Consider the following 19583-nt stretch of genomic DNA (forward strand, 5'->3'; position numbering starts at 1 on the left):
CTACTTTTATTATTTTGAGCTTGAAAACAAACAAAGTAAGTAAGTATATTTTTCACCAGTTAAGTTGGTGTTTCAAATATGAAGGGATTAAATGAAATTGTTTACAACTTATAAGTTAACAAAAAATTATTTCGTAGTATAATAACAACAAATTATAATGGCTCTTCTCTGTGCTATTAAAATCATACAGTCTAACAAAGTATGAAATATAGCTTAAAGAGATGAAAACAAAGTATATTAAGAGAAAATTTGTATGTTTTGAAATTTATAAGTATATGAGAATACAATTGTTAGTTCTTCGAAAGTATGAACAATATTAATATAAAAATACAGTTATATAAAAATATATATGTGTATAAAGTAGTTACTAATTTGATTTAATGTAAAGAAAATTTTATAATAGAGCTATAAAAATTGATACAATTTTTGTGTATTATATTGTTTATTGAACGAAAATAAAAAACACTCAAAATTTTTAGTCCTAGGACCTGATTCACAAAAAAAAATTTTGGTTATCGAGTCGCACACCACTTCGATACCTTTTAACGTCTTGTCCAGGACATATTACATATTAGACTAGTAGTTAGAATCTTTTCTAGTCAGAGGCAAGATTTACCAGAAAAAGTCTTTCGTGGGTTGATCTTGTTAGCCAATGTATAAAATAATCAAAAACACACTTTAAACGTGAAAGTGCAATAAACATATCACCTGATGAGCACTAACGTATAACGAAAATAAATTTATGAGCACATTTGGACATATCTGTTAAAAAGTAGTTTAGTTTTATTATTTAGCTCAAGTTGATTTCAGTTAAAAATTACACCGCGGATTGTACATTGTTCACTCTAAAACTATACTACAGTTGATAAGCTTAAAAGGGTACGACATTATAAAAGTATAATAGACACATACTAATCACTTTAAAAGTGAGCATTAAAAAGTCTTTAATGTATTAAAATGATTCAATTTGTTTAACATATTTGTTTTGATTAAAAACAAGTTAAAACTGCTATGTATATGCTAAAAGTTCAAACTAAAACGTTTTATTTTAATTTTAAACTTTTTTAAACAAAGATACACCAAACCTGAATATAATTATAAAACTGTTTTGCAATAATTAAAAATTTTAACAAAAAAATCGAAAAAATATTTCCTTTTAAAGAAAGTAATAATTCAAGGTCTAGTATAACTACTCATTAGAAAGTCACAACTTTATTAAGATACAGTAAAAATTTATTAGTAAACAACATAATAAATTGTACATTTATCATATAGTAATATATTTACAAAATTAGACCTTTTATTACAAATTTAACGTAAGGTTATTTTTGTTTTATACAAGTTAATATCCTTACGGAAAATAATTTCAAAGCAAATTATAAAAGTAGATAGCTCTAGAGGTAAGCTTTGAAACAGAAGCTTATAGACTGTCAAAAATTTCTACTACAAAACTAAAAGAATTAAAATAGACAAAAATATCAAAACATAAATACAAAAGGCATGTATTCTCTTTGCAAAAGCTCTCTTTTTAATATTTTCTAAACAAATACTAATGTTGTTACATAACATGCTTTTGTTGAGTATAATATAAATAAATAAAAATCAGAAACTAATTTTCCCTTTTCTTGTATTCCGAAAAATTAATCAAACTGAAATCTATATACAAATTCACCACAAATAGAGCAAAATATGTCCATTAAAAATACACATGTGGTATAAAAAAGCTAAAACAACATAATTCGCAATATGTAAGTTAATTTTCTTATCTTGTGTATTTGACGTTTGTTCAAAATTTTGCGTTATGTAAATATTTGTTATTTGTTATGCATTAACGAAAAACAAAGCTAAAAACAGTTTTTAATGTTATAATGATTTTTGTAATATAAAGATTTGATTTTATTAACCAAGAGCTATATGTTTTATGCTACAACTTTATCTTTTTGTTTAAGAACATAATTATGTAACATTTTCATATTTGTAGAGGAAAACTAGTTGTTTTACGAAATAGTATAAATGTTTAAAGCTAACATACATATTTAGTTAAAGTACAAAATATAATTTGTTAAATTTCTGAATATACTCTAAAAAAATCTAAAAGACAAGTACTTCACACATATGTTTAATGAAATTTAAACATGATTATATTAAAATTTTAAAAGAAATTTTTTTTTGGAAATTGATATGAATTTGCAAAACTAGTTATTCAAGAAAATACTTTTGTTATTAAGTGTTTTATTGCATGTTTTAAAATTTATTTTAAATAAAAAAAAGTCATTCTGGTAATACAGATTTAGCTTATATTTAAAAAAATTAAGCAGATTATAAGAATATTGCATTAAAAATTTATATAACAAATATAGTAGGCGATGGTGGTTTAACATATTAAACAGCAATAACAAACATTTGTTTTAATAACTTTTTTTCAATCAGTTTCATATTATTTTGATAAAACAACTAATTTGACACGCTAATACTTTATCCAATTAACGGATTTCCGTTATCATAAAGTATAAACTAGACAATCATGTGATTTTATTTTTTGATAGACCTCGCTTTTCTAAATAAAAAAGTTTTTTTTAAGTCTAGCCACTGTTTGGTTTTGATTTGTTTCGTAAAGTTTTCCCAAATTTAAGTTGTAGTTTGTGGAAAGTAGTTTGTTCAATCAAAGCCTAAAGTAAAAATACTTGCACATTCTGTAGCCTAAAAAACTTAATTAAAATATAAACAAAAACAAATATTTAAACAAAAAAAGACAACATTCAAGCTTACAAAATCAGTATACTTATTTCAATAGAAATAGTAACATTAACTAAAGAAAATAAAAACAAACACAAAATAACAGCTAACATACTTGTATATTGCATTTTTATAAAAAACTATAACAAATTTATCAATTTTTGTTTTGTGGTCGTCATAATCACAACAGTTTCAACTGTAAAATTTCGATGCTTGATAACTGTTTATTTATTTTTGAATTTTGTAAAAATTTATGAATAATCAAACATTGAATGTTTTTTTAATCAAATATAACCAGTTACTGCGAAAATTTAATTGCATAGAAGCACTCTACAACCAATTAGTTAAAAAAGACACTTACATTTTAAGTATATATGTAAGTATGTATTGAAAATAACTCATTAAAACAGGTGTTTGAAAAGCTTTATGAGTAATTATAAATTTAAAAAAAAGTATTTTGCGGACCGAATTTGTACAAAAGAGTTTTTTAAACCCAGATTAGTTTCGAAAACAAAAATTAAGGTTAAATGTTTAGAATCCAAGTTGAAATAAGATAATCATTACATTTAATCCTAAAATAAATAAATAGCACATTTGTAGATATTTAACATAGGAAAGCTTAATTCGTTTTTTTTGAAAACTTTATTTTTAAAACTTAAAATACGGTTTTTGTCTGGCTCGCGGGCCGTAGTTTGCCATCCGCTTCAATAATATGTTTTGTATGAATTACAATCTACAACATGTTTTTTTCTGTTACTTTGTATACATTTAATTAGAATTTGCTCTGCGTTTTAATTTTATCGTATTATCAATTACTGAAGAGGTTAAAAGGCGAAATTTAATTCTACTTATTAATTTATTTTTATTATGTGAATATTTGTTACTTCAGTCCTACAAAGTGGGTTAACTACAAAATTAAGTTAATTTAACACAAACTTAATTTAGCTAGTAAATAAAACTTAATAAATGTAGTTATCATGTAGCATATAAAAAAAAACATTATTTATTATTTTAACTGTACTTTTTTTGAGGCAATTTTTTGCCCTAGATATTTGACTGAATAAAACATGAAATAAACTATTAGGACATATTGGAAGTAGCGATCTACAGTATCCATAAAATTAGTATCCGGTCAGGTCTTAATTTGAAATTTAGATCCGGATTTTGTTTTTAAATTTGAACCTAGCTAATCCTGTGAATTTTCAAAAAAAAAACTCTGTAAATCTAGTGTGGTTTTTAAAACGGAAAGGTGAGGTGTTAAATTTGCACGAGCGGAAAAAGTTGCAAGGGTACCAAATTTCACGAAGACACTTCTGCATTAAGGGTTACTTTTGCACGAGATGAAATTTTTGCACTAGCAGACAATTTTGCACGAAGACAATATTGCACGGTTTGATTTTTTTATTCATTTAGTTTGTTTATTTTTTATTTTACTATCACTGTTACCCCTAACCCTTACCCTCGGTCAATAGCATTTTTTTCTTAAGTTTTAATTAATTTATTTTAATTTATTCAATTTTCTTATTTTTTTAATAAAAATTTCTTTTGGTTATTATTTAATTTAATTTTTACTATCACTCTTACCTTATACTCTTACCCTCGGTCAGTATCTTTTTATTTTTTATTAATTCATCTTTTATTTTTTTTTATGTTTTTCATATATATATGTTTTTTTTTTTACTGTCTTTTTTATTCTCGTGAAAAAAACATCCTTCGTGCAAAATTGTAACTCTTGTTAAATTGACCCTTGTTGCAAAACTGTCTTCGTGCAATTCAGTCCCCTCGTGCAATTTAGTCTTCGTGCAGTTTTGACTCGTTCCCTTTAAAACTGCCCTTAAAGACGCCTAAGGCTTTTTTTCTTAATCATGAGCTCCGGAATATTTACTGAAGTTCCAAAAGTATTCTGTGATCCACCGGATCCATAAAGTTAAGATCCAGATAATTTTCTATTTTATCCATAAAGTTATTATCCGGGTTTTCAGATCCGGATACTTTAATCCGTTAGATCACTAATTTAAAGTTGAAACTAAAATTCTATTAGTTTAAAGTAAAGACAAATACTGCTATTTTCACATAAAATGTAGTTATTCCGACTTTTTTGAAATTAGTTTATATTTAACTTGTTTTGAATAATTAATCTGAGATATATATTTTAATGTAAAACTTTTTGTAAAGAGCATGTTCTTTAACATTAAACCCAACATTCGTTTTAAATACAAATTTTATCAGTTGTTGTTATTGCTAATTGATAAAAGAAACTGTTACTAAAAAACAACAAAGAAAAATTACTCTTTAACACTGTAACGTGTTTATATTTATGTGAAAAAGTTTTCATAAAAGGAGATATAAAATCAAAGTTAACGTTACTGTACTTAAGGTCCTTGACAAGACGTTAAAAGGTATCCAAGTGGTGTGCGACTCGATAACCGAAAGGTTCCTCGTCCACCAAATCCTAGGACCAAATATTTTGACCAGCTTTATTTTTGTGGTTTAATAAACTAATAAACTTCAGTAAAGTTTGTTATTTTTATCAATACTAGTAAAACAAACATTTTTTATAGTTTTATTTTAAATAACTGTTCAAAAACATCAAGATTGTACAAAGTAAACCCATGTTTTTTACTGGCCAATGTTTTAAAACAGATCACTGTATAGTATAAAAATTTGACAATAATTTTATTTATATACATTCAATTCTATGTTTACTCCTTAAATCAAAATTTCATAATAACTTGTTTTTACTTTAAAAAATAAGGTTAAAATTTTTGTTAATACAAAACGCAAACACATTACATATTTCCTTCAAAGATTTCTTTACGAGCTTAACAAAAATAATGATAACTTTTTATAGTAAATAAAGTTTATAAAAAAACGTTTAACCTAAATAACTTTAACGAAACAGATTTCCAAAAATGTATAATAAAAATAGTTCACATTTATTTTAGTGTTAAAAACTAAAATATTAAAAAAAGCTATAAATTATTCGTTGTTATAGTTGTATTTTAGTCAGTTAAAAAAACACAACATTTTCTTTCAATAGTTAAGTTTTGATTAGTTTTAAAATTATTACTCTATATCCTAAACAGTAATCGGTTAGTTGATGAACAACTGTTATTGATACCATTTCATAAAAATTGAAAAACAGACAGAATCTAAACTAGTAGTTTATTCTAACTTTTTGTTTAGTATTACAAAACTAAATACTATTTTATCATTTAAGTTATGAACTTCTTTAATAATTATGTTAACACAGTTCTATAAAGAAGATGGAACTCCGTACAACTGTGTTAAAGACATAAAATTATACGTTAGTTAACTAAAGAAAAGTACTGTGCCAACTGTTTTTTTTCTTATTATGTGTTAAAACGAACTTGTTTCTTAGGATCTGTTTTATTAGACCATTAACTAAAATAAATTTATTTTAATTCGGGGAAGGCTTTTTGATTATAAAAGGTGGATTTTTTATTGATTTGCTTTCTGCAAATTAATAATTGAGTTTTTAATGAAATTGTAGACATAATTTTTAAAATACTATTTACAAGTAGTGATAACATTCAAAACTTTTATTAATAAATGTGCACAAAATAGTTTAATAACTTGTTAAGCTTCACATAATACTTTTGTAAGTATTAGGGTTACAATTTATAGGATGCCTTTTATATATAAAATATATCAATACTTATTAAATGCAGTGTTTATGGTTCGACTTAATTTCGATAAAAATTAATAGATTTATAATATATACGGATTAAAGACTTTTTAACTACTGTAAGTTTAATTAATTTCAACTTACTCAGACAGTTTTGGTTAGATTTGAGTAAAGTTTAAGTCTTTTTTTTCAAATTAACTTTTTTCTATCCTCAGGATAAAATAAACAAAAACCAAACTAATTCCGTTTTAGTTAAATTCAGTGCTTAAAACTCCACATCGAGTCATTTTTGTTCACTCAATTTTAATGGTGCCATACAATCTAAAACATAAAACTGCGTTACAAACTCCAGTTAATGGTGAACTTAAAGTGATCTAGTCAATTTATTGCAATTTAGTGAGTGAAAAAAACAACTTCTCTTTCAAGTTTATAAGCAAATATAATTTAAATTTGTTTTAATATATTACAAAAAAAAAAGAGTATAAAAAGTTAAAGCAACCTATTAAAACGTAATCCTTGTTCTTTACATAATTATTTACAGTCACTTTTACTTCTCAGTAATTTCAATTTTTATATAAAACCTTTTTTTAATTTTTTAACATTTGTTGCTAAAAATTTTTATTGTGAAGGAAATGTGATTAAAACTTGATTTCTTAACCAAAACAACGTAAAATTAAAACATCAACAAACTGCAACTTGTTCTGTTCGTTTAAACATAATTTTATCGACACAACGTTGTCTAAAAACTATCGACAGTCAGCTTTTTTATATTTTCTAGATCTATAAGTTACTTCACACAGGTTATAAATATTTTCACTTTCACCAGTTTTCTGAAAACTTTATACTTAACATTTTACCAGAGTTTCTGAATGTAATCAAAAAACTAAAACTAGTGGAAAATATTTAAAATATTCTACTCTTAATTCAATTTTTTTATTTTTTTAATAATACAATACTATGGATAAATACAAAATTCACAACTTATTTAAATTATTCAGCAACAATTTAAGTTTTAAACAAACTTCTAAAAAATCTCATCAATTACAGAACTTCAAAGATTACACAAAAATAAACTATGAAAAGAAATGTTATCTGTTTTTGGTTTAAACATTTATATAAAAAAACCATTTATAAAAAATGTTTTACAGTGCTCAAAACGACTACTAATTTTACAGACTAGTATATATATAAAACTGAAATTTAGAAAACGTACAGTAATATGATCTTAAAAAGAGTGTCAAACAAATACTTAGTTTTGTTGTATTTTTTCTGTCAATTTAAACTAAAAAACAATTTTCACAACATTTTAGCGCACTAAAAATTAATCCATTTATGACACAACTACCGAACACACTTGACAGAAAAAATGAAATAAGGCTTGGCTGCAAGAAACAGTCATTAAAAAAAATAACGGGCTCTATAACAAAACTGGTGCGAACAAATCAAATAATCATACAAAACCTTTACAAAAAAAAGAGAAATGTACAGAAAATAAAAACAAAAAGTAGGCAGCTTCAGTTGTTGTTAATCTTCTGCTGCTTCTTCTGGAGCATGTAGTTCAGCGAGAACCTCACCCCAGTGTTCTTCTTCTTTTTCACCAATGACGGCTTCACAGCCGACCTCTTGTCAATTTGCGGGTCCAAGTTGAAATTCCCTCCGCCAGACGGCGCCACCGAGATCATGCTGCGGCGGAAGTCTTCCTTGGATTTTCTCCCGAGAGTTGACGAGGGCGACTGCTGCACGCTGTACCGGTTTAAGTTGGGGGATTTCCGGCCGGCTGTTCGCATGACGACGCCGGAGGAGGCGACGGAGGCGCGGCTGCCGCTGAGCGATGACGTCATAGAGTCCAGCGAGTTGTAGTCGCCGCTGTGATGGAATACCTGTGTGACGTAACAGCGTGAAATGTTAAGGTAAGTTGTGTTACATGTTCTAGTATCTGATTTGCTATTTGATATTTAAAATTTTTAAAATTTAAACAGAAATACATATCTAATGTTATAATCCAAGTTAGTATTTAGTTAAAAGTTAAGGTAAATGGTATCACATATGTTTTATTGTCTTATAGAACATTATTATTTACTTTTTATAATTAAAAACATTATGATTATACAGATAAAAATTTAATTTACTATCATGAATAGTGCTGTTATAAAACAATTTCGAGTGAAGGGTTAGTATAGTTTTTGTTTTTCATAGTTTATCTACCTAGACATAAAAATGTTTGGCTTTGTTAACTTAAATAATTCTTATTAACAAGGATTTATTTATTATCATTTAATATAGAAAATAAATTTTAATGTAAGTTTGGCAAAAAACTTACGTGTAGGTACTTGTAAATAGTAGAACAAAAATATTAATTGTATTCATTTGTACCTAGAATGTATATTATATTGAATATTTTACTACACGACAATGCGCTTTTTTCTTGGAATCACATTTCTATATTAAACGTGTTACTTTGTTTGTTTTGCTAAACTGCAAATAAAATGAATATATTATTGAAGAAATATGTTAAGTTAAGTACTATAGAAATCTGTCTAATCTTAAACAATGTTTAAGTTGATACAAGAATACTTATAGAACAATTAAAATAATGCTTTAACTTATTTTGAATTATCATTTTTAAAATTTCCATTCCATTCCCTTTTAATGACAAAACAAAATTTATAAACCAAAAAAACTAAAAACTTTAATAAAGATGCTGAACTTGAAATTAAACTTTATATTAACATATTAAAATTGTAAGTGAAACAGTTTAAAATTACTAAAAATATCAGAAAAGTAATTTACTTGAATATCTATATAAGCATATATATAAGCATTTATTAATATTATTTTTATAATTTTCTCAAACGTAACTAGCTACGTATTTGAGTAATGATTAACACTTTAGTTATAAAGTATTCTCTTGAATTAATTTACTATATTTATTTTTAAAGAGAAAATATTAACTAAATTTAAGTTAATTAACTAACCAATAAAATTAAAGATTTTAAATTTAATTATGGAGTTTTAACCAGATTTAAACTACTGTAAACTACTATATCATTAACAAAATTATAAATGGACATTTAATTTTTGTTTCAAAGAATAGAACTGTACTTGGAATGCACATAATGGAGTTACAGTTATTTTCACAGTAGTAATAAAAATAATAAAAAATATTTGTCATGCAGCGTTCGATGAATGCATGACGCAATTGCTTCCTGTAGTTTTATGACATCATAAAAGCCATTTTAGCATAAAACTTCATTTTACAATAATCAGTTTGTTTCAATAATTCTCACTACTATTTTTCTACGTTTACTATCAGTAAAAGGACTATTTACATTACTTAAGAATTAACTCAGGTTATTAGCAGTAAACTAAAGTTTTTTTTTTAATTTTTTATTCATTTTTTGGTATTTTATACTAAGTTTTCATCATTTATTCCTTACATACACAACTTAATACAGAATAAGGTAACGATAATAAAATCATCAAAAAATAATACAAAATAGATTTATACTGGTCTTAAAGTATTCTTTAGCAAACAAAAGCATGCATCACGCCACAAATAAAAAATAAAACAAATAAAACAAACTAAGTCACGTGGAATGATTTTGTTGGTCGCCGTTGGGTTGGCGTGGCAGCTTGTAACTCTGCTTGGACAGGCCCAACCACGAAGATATTCTCTTCAACGGTGTTTCCCCGGAGTTGCCATTTTGGTCGATGCCGTTTTCGGCTTCTTCTTCCTTCAAGAGAGGGCGTTCGAAATAAAATCATGCAAAACTTAGTAACTGAAACATGTCACACTTTAAAAAGTATTTTTTATGCGCAAGCTGTTATTTACCAAGGACTTTTAATAAATTAAACGAAAAAACTTATATATATTGATTACAATTAAAAAAAAAGGTTAAAGTATAATGCAAGATGCAAAATCTAGATAAAATAAAAAGTAAACGTTGTGCTAGATACACAATGTGTACAATTAATGTAAAAACTAATTAACAATTTATGCTGCAATCATAGGTCAAGTATCTTGACAATGAGAAAATTTTGGCAAAACATAAAACAAAACGTGTAAAGATTAACAAGATACAACTTTAAACTAAAATTTTATTGCAAATACGGATGATTATCAAAAAAAAATTAGGAATAACAAAAGAGATAAATACTTTAAATGTGAATATAAAACTAACTTGAAGCTGGATTGCTTGTAACGATTCTCTGAAACTCGTTATTGCTTCACTGAAGCTGGCAATCCAACTCGCCATTTCACTTTTGCTGTCCGCCTGGAAATATGTATTGAAAGCTTGAAGTTTTAATATAAGTATTTATAAACTGAGTTGTTACTTAAACAAGTTTGATAAAAATTTAGCAAAATGTATATGTTAAAAATTTAAATAAATAGAGTTGTTAGCGTTACTTAATATAAAATAAGTTATATAAGCAGTTATTTTTATTAAGTTTAAAATACTGTAAAATGTTCATTTAAAAGTTTATTATTAAAACCTTTATTTAACTTATAACGTTTTTAAATATTATTCAAGCTTTTATATGTAAATATATTTTCTTATTCTATAAATAGAATTAAAGCTTAAGCTTCGAACGTGAAGGTAGTTATTTATTAACATAGCTTTTACAATGAATCTAAATATTTGTTCAATTAAACTACACACTTAAATATACGACAGACTTATTTTAAAAACTATAAATGTTCAGTTTCCAACTTATATTTTCTATTTATTATTTTGCTGGATTTACTTTGATGATATTAATTTACTTTTCTTTCAACATTAAAAGTAAAACATTTTATCATACTGTGTGTATTAAATAATGGTAAATATATATTTAGTTCTACTGTAAGTGTACAACTGAACTACATATTTCAAACTATCACTTAAAATAACAGTTATTAGCTTAAATAAATTAATAAGATAATGAAATTTAAAATGAAAACCAAAACGAGTTTTTATGACAACTAGGGATTATAGGATATACAAACTTTAAAAATAATTAATAATTTGTAAAGTTATAAACTAAAAGAGTAATTTTAAAGTCATATCAACAATCCATTTATTACAAAGTATTAGCTATTAGCTACCTTAAACAGTTATAAATTTTTATGTCTAAGTAAGGATTCAACGAATTAACAAACTATTAAATAAAAAACTGGTCACAAATATACACAAAACAGTAATGGTATAAATTAAAATTGGACATTTCAACCAACATAAAAAGAAACTTGTTAAACAAATAGTTACTATTTTAGATATTATGATGAATGATATGCAGGTAGTCTGCCTTTTTCAGATTAGGATCAGACAGCTGTGATAACTTGAAAAATAAAAATTAATTGCAAAAATTTTGAAATATAACGTCTCAATTTTTTAACAGAAACTTTTAACAATAACTAATTTAGATATACATATTAAACTTAACTAACTTGTATATAATAAATCTTATCGTTAGTTGCAACGAAGAAGACGAAATTTTTACGATGAGCCCCGGTCTCTTGTACCATCAGAATATCGTTCATTTCCACAACTCTGATTGGTGGTTCATTTTGCTGGAAAAATAAAATTGAAACTTATATATATTGACTGGCTGCAATTTTCGAAGGTATTTTTAAATTTAAATATAAGAATAGTGTTTTAAACATTTAATGTTACAGACTTTAACTAAATAGCTCACTTTAAATAAATTGAAAACAAATATTATTTTTAAAATAACTAATGAGAAAAATTAAAAAAGAACGTAATAAATTAAAAAAAGTATTTTAAGATTATAGTTTAAAGTAGTGTATCCATGTGTACAGAAATTATATTACCCTGCACAGAAACTTTGAGGAGTAGTGAACCTACTTTTTAAATAACTAAAACACTTTTCTTATTTCATTTTAAAGGCTGTAGAAAACTTTATGAGAAATAAAACATTTCTATTTGTATACTATATTTTCATATATATTGTGATATGATTTTTTCAAAATAAGAATTTAAGTTTTCACAAAAACTTCTTCATTGTGGAACATATATAATTCTTTTTTAACTTACAACTTATTGAACAATTATTTGTTAATAATTACTTTTATCTTCTTTTTTTATGTAAATTATGTTTACTGAAACTATTTTTAAGTAATCAGGAGAAATTTATTATAACATAACTTACTTTATCACTTTTGTAGTAAGCAAAACCGTTCTTGAAAAGTTTGAAAAACCGCCGTTTCCAATTTTTTCTCTGTTCATTTTTTGATATGAATTAAGAACTTTTTAGTTAAATTTATACTTAATCACGTACAAAGCTGATTACAGAATAAGTTTAAAACTGAGTTATGTAAAGAATATAAATACTTAGAATGTGACTATTTGTGATTGTTTTTTGGATTTAGTTTTAATGCTGAAAAGCTTTAAAAATATATTGGCTTTGTTTTGAAATTTAAATATATAATAGTCAACATATATAGTAGATACCTTTATTTTGTATATAATATATAGAACTGAAAACAAATTAGGGTAAACAAAATACTTCTTACAATATTTAAATAATATTAAAACAAAAACAAAAGTTTTGACTCACATTATTTAATGGAGAAAAGTTTACATTTAATAATATAACAGAAGTTGTTAAAGCACTTACTTCATACATTTATTTTATATACTTAACTATTCTACTTTAAAGAAGTATTTACACAGCGCATAATTCAACCAAGTAAATATTTTCCAATTAATCTAAAATACTAGACAACTTATACTTCAGTAAATTTACATTTACGTTTCTTATTAGTCCTTCTGAATAAGTACAAACATTCACGTAACATACATGTCAAAAACAAGCATGTTACAAATAATTTCAAATGTCATGCGACAAACAAAACCAAGTTCTTACAATGTGCCCTTGTTTGGTGGCCCAGCCGGATCTGATCACCACATCGTAGTTGTTCTTATCAATCATTTCGGATGAAGAGTTGAGTGTGGTGTTGGATGCCGCGTTGTGTTTCCTCGAATTTAAAGACGAATTACTGGGTATCTGTATGATGGTTTTTCTTAATTAAATTATTACAGAGTATAGCTAAATAGCAAGCTTAGCTTGACCTGAACAGAACAGCTATTTAGTTTTCTATGATTCATTCAAAAAATTAAATGCATCAAGTACAACAAAACTTTAGTAGACTTAAAATGCAACTCTTTCAATTTTCTATTATACTTCATTTGTTGAAAATCATAATAAAAAAACAATATCTTATAGTTAAAAAAATCATAAATACCATGAGCACTAGTAGAAGCTTTTGTTTGAAAATGACTCAAAAAGTGTTGAACAACAATTAAAAACAACCAGCGAAACATACAGAGGCTGATGTGAGGTTGGCAGATTTCTTCATGACAACTCCCCCAACCACCTTCGTCGTGTAACCCTCGCCCTTCTGCGAGTTTTGTCTTGACAAACTTGAACTTGTCTTGCTGCCGTTTGAGAATAACACTTCTTGTGGCACCTGTGATTTGATTTGGGAATGTTTTATTTTTAGTGAAAAACTCGTTGAAAAGAGTTTGGTGTACGAAACCGACAAAATTTAAGTTTGCAACCATTTGTAGCCAGGTTCTTAATAGAAATTGAAACACAAAATCACTAATATTCAAAGAGTTTAAAAAAAAACTTGAACTGTGAAACTTTTAATTCAAAAAAACACTTTGAACATTCTAGCTTAATATCTTTTTTACAGAAAGTTCAAAGACTTGAGAAAAATTTATGTTTTTTGTTAGGCGTAATACAAATTTAGTCTTAACTAGCATATTTTTTAAAAACATGAACTTAAACAATTTAATAATAGTTCCAACTTTAATTTATACACCGAGCTTATCACAATTAAAAACAAACAAGGTTTTTTACTATACACCTAAATATTTCAACAAATTTTTCATTTATCACATTTTTTTTTCATATTTTAATACCAATAGTTATAAGAATTGAAAAAAATATTTTTAGAGTTTTCAAAGTTTTCAGTTATAAAGGAAAAATTACTTGAACATGGTAACAGATTTTTAGAACCGACCTTAAACTTAAGACAATAAAGCATTCACTTAGAGAATTGAAAATAATTTAACTGCAACTGTTTTGGATATACTTCTAAATATGACAAAATACAAACAAAAGCCACAAATATAACGTTTATTTAAACAATTAATAGGTATATTTAAATCCAATACAAGAATATTTAGTTAGCTCATTACGTTTTTGCTAATATACACTTCAGAGAATTTTTTATTAATAAGTTGTGATAACAGAAAATAAAAAGTTCTTCTTAGAATAACTAGTTTTATTAAAAATTTATTCAGTGCAATAAAACTAAATATAGACTTTGTTTAAATTTTTCCAATTATAAAGTAGCTGCTTACATGTATTCTTCCCGCGTCATTGAGAGCATCCACCCATCTTTCAGCTTCTTCTTTGCTTGTTCCTTTCGCATAGTAAGCACGAAATGGGGTGTTGATAACTGCAAAAAGCTTTAATTATAATAGGCTATTTAAAGAAAAGAAAAGTAAATATTAAGAAACTATGCTTAAAATGTTTTTTTTTTTATACTGGTGACAAAAAATTTAAACAAAGCTTATACAAAAATAGAATTATACTGTTGAAAACTTGTACAGTCTAATAGTTGAAAAAAAAATCCAAACTTAGTCCTATTGTTTAACATTCATAATAAAACTTTGAAAACATTTAAGATTTAAATATTGGTAAACAAACCAAAACAGTGTTCAATTTTTGATTTGCTCAGGATATCAACATGTGTTATGTAATTGATGTTAATTACTCCGCGTAATTCTTGCTTTTCTTTACTGTTTTCCTTGAAATATACATATCAATGTCAGAAACTTGAATAAAACATCAAAAAACTTCTTTTTAAAATTTATTTTAATATTTTTTAAATATTTTTGTCTAAATTCCAAATCACTAAAATATTTTTGGACTATTACAACATAACACATATTCGTTTCAAATTATTTTAACTTTTAATTAAAAAATCTAATTTTTTAAGAAACTATTGTTATATGAAGATATATATTTTGTATCAAAAATATCTGGAATTTTCAATAAATCTCAATTCCCAAGTTTGTTTTACTTCATTTGAATTTTTGATATGCTTTATTTAAGATAAGTAACTAAACAAAATTTGTCAAGTTTTTAAGTTTTGTAAATTATGTTAAAAAAATAAAATTTTTGTAAAAACACTTTTTAAATAACTTTATATAAGGACTCAACTGGCCTTCAATCAGCCTAATTAAAGCCATAGGGGGGGGGGGGGGGTCCAACATTTTTTTTTACTAAAATTAACTTTGGCTTTTATATGAAAGCTTAAAGTACAAACTATAAGCCAGTTTTTATAGAATTCAAAAACATCATTTAACTTTTGAGATATTTAACTTTTTGTAAAAATTTTCCAATATAAACGTAAGGACCGCAAATTTTTCAAGGTCAATTTTCTCGGAAATTTTAAAATTCACTAAAAACCTATATCCTCCTTAATTTTTTGACCTAGAGACTTCAAATTTTCAGGAAATGTTCCTTTTTATATTTTGAAGAATCTGAATGTTGGAATTTTTGAAATTTTGAAAAATAAAAATTTTCTACAAAAAAAAATAAAAAAAAGGGTAGTTTTTTGAAAATATTTTTTTTTTTACTAAAAATTAAAAAAATTCCTACAATAGATCTCTTTAAAGTTTAATGATACACATTCTGTAAAAATTTGAGAAAGATTGCTCAAAAAATGAAGGAGGAGATAAATTTTTAGTGAAATAGTCTTTTTTCGCATTTTTAGTTTTCGCCTTCCATAAGGAACCTATTGAACGCCCTTTCTTTGATTGCTTATATCTCAAAAGTTACTTTGAGTTTTTTTAAGCGGTTAAAAGTGTCTGATAGCTCAGAATAAATTCTACAAAATAAGATCAAGTTGTAAAAAACAAAGTGGACCCCCCCTGTGGCCTTAATTTTATTCATAACAATAGCAAAAGCACTTATTGTCGTGACAAAATACTTAAAATTATAATTTTGAAGTCTTAGTTACTAGTTTGAAATTTACAAAATAAAACTACTTTAGCATAAGATTAGCAAAAAACTTTAAACAAGCCAGTTTATTTTTAAAGAACCTGGAAAAACTTAAAACTAGTCAATTTTAACTAATTTAACAATTTAAACTAGGTCGGATTGTGTACCAATCCTGTTTATACTAATTTCCAAAAGTTTCAATCTGTCCTGAGTTTGGGACATCCTTGTGCCCTGTATGCTTTTTTTTTTAAAGAGTTTAATATGTTTAATTTTTAAATATTGTAAAGAACACTTTTTGAAGACTGGAGATAAATTGCTTAGAATTGGAATAGATTTTCAGTAGATGTTTTTTAACTTAAAGAAAACATAGCTTTCAAATACAAAAAACTTTTAAATTTTTTAATAAAAAATTTGAATCTTTCTATAGCTTTAACAACACTAAAAAAATGTTGTTGTTCTTTTATTTTAACTAAAATGTTTTCTTGGAAATTTAAATAACTTATGTCTTCTGGTTCATATATATAAACTTTTTTAATTAAAGCTTCATGTAGCTAAAAACATGTATTAAAAAATTTATGTAAATTTTAAACTAATTTTATCATCAATTCAAAGAAAAAACTGTTCATAAGTCTACAACTTACTAAATTTTCATAAAAAATTGATAAGATAAACTTGTAAAAAGTTAATTAAGCAATATGAAAATTTCAACATATTATGATTACAAATATAATAGTATGGATAATTTATCAAAAAAAGGACAACTAAAAAAAGTAAAAAAAAACTAAAACATTTTATGTAAATATTTCATAATACATTTTAGAACCAAAAAAATCTCAAAAATTATAACAGAAAGTTAACATTGTTTGAGTGAATTGAAAAACTGAATTAGATGTAGTTAAAAGCATGAAAACCTTTTAGTTTAACTTTTTTTTTCAGACAACTCACACTTAAAATAACAAAAAATTAGTAAAAAAAAGTTTCAGAGAATCAACAAATATTAATACTTAGTAACTATACTTTATTAAAAAAAGTATTTAAATGCATAAAAACCTCAGGCTTATCTTTAAACCATCTACACAGTCCACTGTTTTTGTCTAGGATAAAAAACCTCTTTGGAAAATTTTTCCTTTTATCTGTTTCATCAATGTGAAGGTATCCACTAATTTTTCCATGAGAATCTTCCTTCATTTTAGATGCTTATACAATATAAAATTTACTGCAATTATAAAAGTTAATTTTCACTGTGTTTATATAACTACTTTAACTTTTACGAATTATTTACTAAAAAAGAGGGTCATCAGGGTCCTGTAGGTTTGTTATGTAGTTTTTAATCAAACCTGACTGGTCATTTTTAACAGCTTAAAGTTTGAAAAAATTGTTGTCATATATAAGTTTAGTATTGTATTTTAAAAAGTATTATATAAAAGAGGCATTCTAAACAATCCAAAACAATAGTATCAAAAAAATATGTTCTAAGTTAGGGGGGGGCAACAGACGGCCCCCGGGCCAGATCTGGCCTGCAGAGCAAAAATGACCGGCCCCGATCGTTTTTTAAACTTTAATGGGATCCAGCCCGCGAGCAAAGTGACAGACCTGCAAAGGGTCAATATTACAAATTAATTATAAAACTTTGTATTCTACTTTTACAAAACGAAAGTGTAAGAATTAGACTTTAAAACATGCTAAAACACTTCATTATAAATTAATGTGTACTTATAAACACACCATTTTGCCCTAATATTTTGTGTTGTTCTAACTAATGTTCAATATCTTTTTGTCAAATTACCCCAAACAAAGTGCTTTTTTAAGTACAATATTTTACATACGTATCTTTTTCAATTGAAATGTTAGTTCTTTTTATAGACATTATCTTAACATCTGACATGTCTCAATCTACATCTTAAGTTGTCAGATATGAGAAAGTTTTGTGAATATGAAGGGTTAAAAAAAGTGATTTACTGTATCCATAAATTTAGACTCCGGCCCGATCCAAAACTTTTATTTAAATTAGAATCTGACTGGATCCGGATCTAGACTGAAAATTAGTATCCAGTCGGATTTGGATCTAAAAAGTCATTATTTGGGTGGATCCGGAAAATTACTAATTTGAAACGCTCCAGCCGCCCGCAAAAGACTATTTTTTTCCAGATCCGGCCCATCCTGGTTTAAAAACGTTGCCCACTCCTATTCTAAGTCATTTTGAGGGAAAGTTATTAAAAAAGCTTTAGTAAACTACTTGTTTTTTTTTTAAATAGGAAATATTTTTACCATTACACTATAAACACTCAACAAGCCATAAGACATTCTGTAAAATGGTTTTGTGTTAATAATGAATAGTCATTAAGACTATATCTGTCACTTAAGTCCTAGTAAGCACAAAACCAGATTCCGGAATATCACAGAGATTGGTGGTATGGTATTATCTAGTCCCTTTAAGTTGTTTATAAGAATAATTGTAATGTGTTAAACTTTATTTTTTTAAATGTTGTTAAAACAAAAAATTTATTTAATTAAAATTATAGAGGGTTATTTTTTTTTATTTTTACAAAAAATTACATTTGGTCTTATATGAAAGTTTGAAGAATAAACAGCTCAGCCTTATAGATTATAAAAATTTTAACTGGTTTTTGAGATATATACGTTTTTGTTATAAGTTTCTAGTACAAACATATTAACTACACATGTTTCAGGGTCGTACTTCTCAGAAGTTTAAAACTTACTAAAAATCTATCTCCTCATTCATTTTTTAAACTAGAGACCTCAAATTTTCAGGAAACATCCCTTATAAAATTTAAAAGACTTTTAGTTTTTAGTTTAAAAATCTTGGAAATTAAAAATTTATATAAAAAGAACAATAAAATAGGTGTTTTTTTAACAAAAAAATCCTACATATTGATTCAAATATTAGTAATAAATTTACTGTGAAAATTTGAAGAAGATTGGTTAAAAAAGAAAGGAGGAGATAGATATTTAGTGAAATAGTGTTTTATTTTTTTGCGTTTTTATAGTGAGCCTTCCATCAGGAAACTATTGAGGTCACCGACTTTGAACACTTATATCTTGAATGTTATTTTGAACTCTGTTAATCAGTAAAGAATGTCTAACAGCTCATACAAAATAAGATCAGCTTGTAAAGTAATCTAATCAAAGTAAACTAACAAAATATATGAAAATGCAT

General features: G+C 25.6%; 1 protein-coding gene across 3 annotated transcripts; it reads right to left on the minus strand.

Annotated features, from left to right (window-relative positions):
• Window positions 1–7503: 7503 nt before the first annotated feature.
• On the minus strand, window positions 7504–17616 carry LOC145831700 (pleckstrin homology domain-containing family A member 1-like). 3 transcript variants are annotated; one of them, XM_082939013.1, is made up of 10 exons: window positions 17456–17616; window positions 15107–15206; window positions 14758–14855; window positions 13713–13856; window positions 13253–13393; window positions 12536–12604; window positions 11814–11936; window positions 10567–10659; window positions 9977–10119; window positions 8088–8265 (listed from the first exon to the last, which is right to left on the minus strand). In XM_082939013.1, the coding sequence occupies exons 1-10, from the start codon at window positions 17591–17593 to the stop codon at window positions 8223–8225; spliced, it is 1092 nt and encodes a 363-aa protein (XP_082795139.1). In that variant the 5' UTR covers window positions 17594–17616; the 3' UTR covers window positions 8088–8222. The 3 variants fall into 3 exon arrangements, with proteins under 3 accessions (XP_082795138.1, XP_082795139.1, XP_082795140.1); XM_082939014.1 differs by having other exon boundaries at window positions 8134–8265; window positions 9969–10119; XM_082939012.1 differs by lacking the exon at window positions 9977–10119 and having other exon boundaries at window positions 7504–8265.
• Between the last annotated feature and the right edge of the window lie 1967 nt (window positions 17617–19583).

Source organism: Thalia democratica, chromosome 3 (assembly GCF_965202585.1).
Source record: "Thalia democratica chromosome 3, ktThaDemo2.hap1.1, whole genome shotgun sequence".
NCBI lineage: Eukaryota > Metazoa > Chordata > Thaliacea > Salpida > Salpidae > Thalia > Thalia democratica.

Excerpts from the sequence above, each read along its gene's own strand:
- LOC145831700 (XM_082939012.1), bottom strand. The coding sequence starts at position 17,593 with ATGAAGGAAGATTCTCATGGAAAAATTAGTGGATACCTTCACATTGAT. Across the intron at positions 15,207-17,455 it reads GGTTTAAAGATAAGCCTGAG|GAAAACAGTAAAGAAAAGCA; the intron begins GTTTTTATGCAT and ends GTATATTTCAAG. Across the intron at positions 11,937-12,535 it reads CTTACTACAAAAGTGATAAA|CAAAATGAACCACCAATCAG; the intron begins GTAAGTTATGTT and ends TTATTTTTCCAG.